Source organism: Uranotaenia lowii, chromosome 3 (assembly GCF_029784155.1).
Source record: "Uranotaenia lowii strain MFRU-FL chromosome 3, ASM2978415v1, whole genome shotgun sequence".
Taxonomy (NCBI): Eukaryota; Metazoa; Arthropoda; class Insecta; order Diptera; family Culicidae; genus Uranotaenia; species Uranotaenia lowii.
In genome coordinates, this window is record NC_073693.1 from 89,293,292 (window position 1) to 89,300,110 (window position 6,819).

At 32.6% G+C, this 6,819-nt stretch overlaps 1 protein-coding gene across 1 annotated transcript in view; it reads right to left on the reverse strand.

The window, feature by feature from the left end:
- Nucleotides 1-6,470, reverse strand: part of LOC129752781 (high affinity cAMP-specific and IBMX-insensitive 3',5'-cyclic phosphodiesterase 8) — a 326,911-nt gene extending 320,441 nt beyond the window's left edge. Inside the window, exon 1 of the mRNA XM_055748557.1 lies at nucleotides 6,430-6,470. Coding sequence (XP_055604532.1) covers nucleotides 6,430-6,445 — 16 coding nt within the window. The 5' untranslated portion in view covers nucleotides 6,446-6,470. The remainder of the gene's footprint in view (nucleotides 1-6,429) is intronic.
- Nucleotides 6,471-6,819: the final 349 nt, after the last annotated feature.

Here is a 6,819-nt window from a genome sequence, read left to right on the forward strand (position 1 = left end):
TTTGGTAATTGATAAACAATAAGGTTATAAACCAGACTTGAAGAAATTTGACTAAAAATTAAATTCCCCTTTGTTTACAAAAGGTTTGCTGATCGAGCTTTTATTCATAACTGTGTGAAAATTAACATTCTTATGAACTTTAAATCTCTGTGTTCAACAGTAAAATATATGAAAAACTTTGATAAATTCAATTGGTGAATAAGTTCACAAAGCAAATATCAATTTTCCTGTTTGTTTGGACAACGTGCTACTATTCAGAAAATTAGAATTACAGCCAATAATAATTGTTTATGTGTTAAATCCGGATCCAAAATCTATTTTCTTGCAGTCTAATTTTTAACTTAGATACTTTTTTCAATATTAATTTAAGCTTACCCCTTTTCTGATACCTGATAGATACTTTTTTCAATGTTAATGTGTTCGATTATTTTTTTTTTCTAATTTTGTGAAAAATGAACTGTAGTGAATAAAGATAAAGATTGATGAAAGTGAGTACAAGTGTATTCTAAATCGATACAAAAAAAAAAACACGTTCTACTCTAACATGAATAGAAACATTTGAACGTGTGGAATCTCGATGCTGTCAGTCTAAAAAAATGAGAAAGAAAGCGTATGATGAAAGGTTGAAGAAAAGAGAAAGCGGATAGGTCATTCTGTTAACGAATTTTGGAGAGCAAGGTCGCGTCTTTTAATTTGTGGAAAATTGATCGTAGGTAATATCATAAAGTGTTCGAAAATCTTATTAAAAGTACGACATGAACATCTTTTGGTTGAAGATTTTCTCTTTCAGTTTGTTGAGGAAAACTTCGGTAGTACTTATATTTTTTTTTTTTGAAAGAATAGAACTACTTATGTGAACTTTCAGACAGGTGGTATAAAAATGTATAAGTGTAAATATTTTTCAAAACTGTCGATCATATAGAACTGACAAGAATTGTAAAAATGACTGTTAACTGATCCAAGAAGATTTTAATGAGTGTTTTGTGAAACAACCCTTTTAAAATATTTTCGAATTTCCTGTACCTACATGTTCAGGTTTCAATTTCATGATACCTCGCACGTAAGTAAAAAGCCTATCCCACGACATTTTGGTGAAGATTTGATGTTTGCTGCGCAGGACATTTTAAACGGATGTAAAAACTATCGAGTAGCCTAACTCGTCTAAAACTTCACACGTATGGAGAGGTCCTATCAAATGAAATGTTCTGTAAAGACGTAAAGAAACGGAAAAAAAGAAACCAACCAAAACGTAAAAGATGTAACAAAGAAATTTAACTCTCGAAACAAAAGAAAGAAAAATATCAATTAAAAAGAACACTAAATAGCTGTTTTCCTATTGTTTTACATCTTAATATTGATAACATTTGTTTATTTTGCAAGTTTTATACATGAAATGGATTGAGTTTTTATAAAACAACCCATTTTCTTGTTACTGCTAAATATTTTCATTATTTGGTTTGGTGTTGAATTTAGATTTTCTGACACCATATAACTCATATTGGACAATTCTCGGGGTAAATATCAAGATAGTTCGGGGTAATTCTGAACAGAGTTTGGGGTAATTATGAACTTAATTTTTTAAGTAAAAAATCACCATACACTGCTTACTATGGATAAATGTAACGTATAACTACTGTTACTTTTCAAAAATTTTATACCAAGTTCGTAATCCGTGTTCATAATTACCCCCTAGAGAGTGGGGTAAATATGAACAGACGGGGTAATTATGATATTTCAACTGGTGAAACGTATTAATTGTCTTTTTCAATCAGAAAACATCGAAATTCTATCGGTAGCTTACTTTCGAACAGATGGTCGATGAGACGTGAGAAGTAAAACATCGAAATTATTTATTGCATACCGAAAGGCGCTTTTCCAATCGAAGTCGAACTCAACTGCTCGAAAGCGAAAATAGTGTGTTCGAACTATTAAACGGATTTGCCGATAATAAAATTTTGTTTTAGGTAGGTAAATAAAAATGTTAGCTGTTTAATTAGTTTTAAGAATAATTATGTTCATCATTTTTGGAAAATGAAAAGTGGAATGTATTGCAAATTCTTACGACAAAACAATTCAATCTTGACCTGCATGTGAGGCTGTCAGAAATGAAAAAAATGTCAGCTATTCGGTGCTCCGTTTCTAAAATCTGTGATAGCTTTTTGGGATTCTACGTATCTGAATTTCATTAAGAAGTTAACAGAGACAGTCATTTTACAATTCATTAAGAATAAATCAATAAACAATACCAATGTGAAATATGCTCTTAAACAGATTTAAAATCAAAAGAAATACCATATTCTAGACTATGATCAATTTGTGCAAAATTTAGAAAACCAGAAAATTCAATGAAATTACTCAAAAGTCATAGATCTTAAATCAAAATTAGCTCAAAATTCTAAGAAATTTCAGATTTTTCTGTAATATTATCAACATTGACTACACCCATAGAAGAGGTTGCAAAAATCCAATGCCTATTTAGCACATCTCTGTGCCGATAATGCGCTGAAATGTGCACTGTGCCGAAGATGATATGTTTGAAAAACCGTAACTGGCATAAGGACTCGCCTCCCAACTAAAATGATGCATGACCACTACATTCAAGCAAAACAAGAAAAACATTTTATGGGATTTCGTTCCTATTGGATAATTCATCCCAGAAACAAGAAAATAAAATTATAAACCACTGCGCCCGTAGGGAGAATCGAACTCAAATCACTAACCAAATGGTCTTGCCAGACTGACATCTTAACCAGTGTACTATTTGAGCTTCATGCAGGAAGAGGGATATTTGTCATAGGCATTCTGCCACCGATCAATCACAAAAGAAACGCACGACAGTGGCTTCCCGGCGTTTGGCCTCCTTTCAAGGTATTCATTTGTCTTGCGATGGAAACGGGAAAGGGAACGGGAGTGGAGGAAACGGGAAACCCATTGAATGAGAACTGTGCTTTGCTTACTGCCTGCTATTACATACACACGCTACATATACACAGCTGCTAAAGCCGGGCAGCTTTGCCGGTAAATTGAAGGAATGTTTTTGTTGTTGCTTTTGCTACATACAAACGCACAGCTTAGCCGTGGTTGTTTGCCGGTTGATTGAATTGAAGGAATGTTTTTTTTGTTGTTGCTTTTACTGCATACACACGCACAGCTCGGCCGTGGTTGTTTGCCAGTGGATTGAAGGGATTGAATTAGAAGGATGTTTTTGTTGTTGCTTTTGCTACATTCACACGCACAGCGCTCGGTTCGCTGGCTGCCTGGTGTTGGCCGGTATTTATTTCCATCCTTCTTCGTCTTGTGATGCGATAGGGAGGGACGTGAAAGCGTTTTTATTTTGTTTCTTTCAGACATACGCAATTCGGTTAACTTGGGAGATTAATGCCGGTGGGAGCAAATCGAATCAGCACCAATCGCGTTATCTTCTTGTACCAATGATGCTATGTAATTGACTACACGCCATTGGCACAGAGGCTGAATTTTGGGTGTATAAGCTTCTTTTGTATTAAAACCACTAGGGGAGAGTGGGGATACTTGATCCCCTTTTCTTATTTTCACCATATCTTTTTGGAAAAATTTAGCAACTCGCACCCTTTTACATTTTCTGACAGCGTGTAACTTCAAGTTTCTATGCTCCAAAAGTAAGATCGATACTTGAACCTGTAGATGAACTACTAGCATTTTCGTGGGAGTAAAAAAATTGCGATATTTTTTAAGTTAAGGGAGACTTGATCCTCTATTGAAGGAGACTTGATCCTTTATTCAGGAAGCCCTAATCTTTGGGAAAAAAAATCAAACAAAACCTCAAGACAAAATGTCAATTGACTAATTTGGTCATGTTTGTTCTCATTTCACAATTAATAACTGACAGAAAAAGAAAATTCTAAAACATAGCATACTGAAAGGCGATATTTTCTATAATTAAGAGAATTATATTAACACTTTTCTCCAGACAATTGTTTGATAAACATTATTTATTGGATAAATATTAGTAATCTCGTAGTCAGCAATGATCACAATCAATTCAGAAGACGAAAATACCGTTTTTGACTCAAGGGATCAATTAAACCCATAATCAACATTTTAGACAACTTTTTCTAAAAAAAAGTTGAGAGCTTTCCATTGCTTTGAAAACATGGTATTATGAAGTTCTTATTACGCTCGAACGATTATATATTGAAACAAATGTTTTGGGTATATTTTTTCCATGTAAGGAACATTTTAATGTGATGAAAAAAAATCTTGAAGTCTCATTTCATAAATTTTTTCAAACAAAGTTTAATTACTCAAAAAATTGTTTTGTAAAACTATTTTGAGCTTAAAGCATTGTTGTTTTGCTCCATTTGGTACATTTTTCTAGAATGTATGATCTTTGTAGGACATTCCAGTTTCGATATATAGCGAAGGAATCAAGTATCCCCAGGGATCAAGTATCCTCACTCTCCCCTACTGAAATTGAAAAAAAATTGTTTAAATCATTTTATTAAACTGGCAAGGTATGCAAATTTGGATGAGATCAAGACACTGAAAAATGTCCCACTAAATAGTGATTGAATAAACTAAATCCTGAGAACTTCCAAAGGTTGAGGAACCCAGCAACGGTTCTAAAATACTTAAGTAAAAGTCTTGTATCATAGCGAGACTTTAAGAGAAAGATTAGAAAACTTACCATCAACTAGGGCAACATGCAGCACTTTTCAACTTCAATGGCTTATAAAAATCTCACGTCCACAGATAATCATACCCTTTATGCATAAATTTTTTTAAAGGTTTTTGTCTCAGTCAAACTGATAGAGTCAGAAAAATTGTTGGTCTCTTCGGTTATTTTTAATTTTTTCACTATATTTAGAAAAAGGGGTAACCTGCAACAAATTTTGATTTTAATGAAAAGTCCAATAATAACGTATGTAACTGTATAGTTTTCGATAAATTGTTGATGCCTTGAAAGACATTACGCATGAAAACACCAATGGCAGTAATCTCTGGTCAATTTTTACACTTTTTCTGAACATCAGGATATTGCATACATTTAGGGGTAAAAAATACTTTAAAAAAATCTACTAGCTGAAGTCATAAAAGAAATGTTTGGACGAATGAATTTTTAATGTTGACAAATGAGTGATGCAAAACAATCATATTCGAGCATACGGAAACGAGATTTACAAGGTGTCTCTTTGATTTGCATTTTGTTGCATCTCACCACAGGCAGGTAACTGAATTATTCAAATATTTATTTTGAAAAACTTGGTGATTGTTCGGAAAATATTTTTAAACCATTGAACATTGGATCATTGAACCAGTAAAAAGTTTGTAGGTGATGAATTTTTGAAATTTCAAATGAAAATGAAAAACTTTAAGATACTAGCTTAAGATGTGAAAAATTATGTCATCATTATTTTGTATTCATGAAAAGATAATTCTATTACGTTAGGTATATAAAATTTAAAATTATATCAGTGCTACGGTATACAAATGTTGCATCTCCCCCCGCTGTTGCATGATGCCCAATTTGACAGACCGGTTCATACGGATTTGTTTGTAAATTTGAATTTTCTCCACAGAGAACAGACGACAGCTAGCCCACGAAACTGTTTGGCATGTTTCAAAAAAAAAAAAATGCTGTTAAAGTTTTGTAACACTTTCGTCCGGTTGCATAATGGAAAATATCTTAAAAGTTAATCGCTTTTTCCTTCAAGCTAGAAGTGTTAAATTTTGCAAAATGGGATGCACAAGTGATACTCGAAAGTAGCCCCCTTTCAGATATCTGGAATCAATGTTGATGGGGATGACTGATCGTCAAGAATGTTCCAAATTGACTGGATATACCTGTTTCGTCCTCTGACGATAACCGTTAAGGAAGTGCAAAAACTTATCGTAAAACTGTTAATTATTTCGAATGCCTCAGTAGTTCAAAAATAAAAAAAATTAATGAAAGTTTATCACCGGTACTTTTTATACGGTTTTTGTTTATTGACTTTTATCGGTAAGTGCAACAACTTATTTAGTTTTTAAACTTACGTAACGTTTCGGATTACTCTGGAGGACATCTGATGGTAGGTGAAGAAAATTAATTCAAAACGTTACGAAAATTTAAACAAAACTTGTTTCACTCATCAAAACAAGTCAATAAGTAAAAACCGTATTTTTTGGATGTCAGCATTCGAAATTTTAAACACTTTTTTGAAGATTTTTTGTTCGAGCTTGTACGTTTGTTCTCTGTGCCTTCTCCCACTTAATCCGCATAAATTATAATGTTTTAAAAATTAGGATTAATTTTTATCGCTTATTGTAATGCTCTCTACTTCAAATCAAGCTTCCTTTCAAAATCTTACCTTTTTCTTCAGTTTGAACGTTATTTGTCCAAACTACACTAGATTCACATATTGCAAAAAGGTTTCTTAACAATTTGATTCATTTTGAAACAATAATTACCCACATAAGGATGCATCCTTGGCTGCAGATCTGTTGACTTACCTGAAAAGAAATAAAATAAAAGATAATATAAGTAAACAATATTCAGGTTTCAACTCATCTTTTTTCAACTTTGTTTTTGAAAAATTTAATACAATCATCAATAATTTGCGTTCATCAATATTTAGATAAATGTTTTTGACTGCTTAAAGATTCAGGTAATAAAAAGATAATGTTAGCAATATATATAATGACGGATTCCACAACAACTCGATACAGTGTCTGACATGACATTCTCAGAATTAAATAAAACTTTGTCTGAGTATGGTCCTCACGTAGTTTAGGCACTTGACATACTTAATTTTCCCAAAAAACATCTAGATTAACATTTGAAAAAGCCGAAAATTTCAG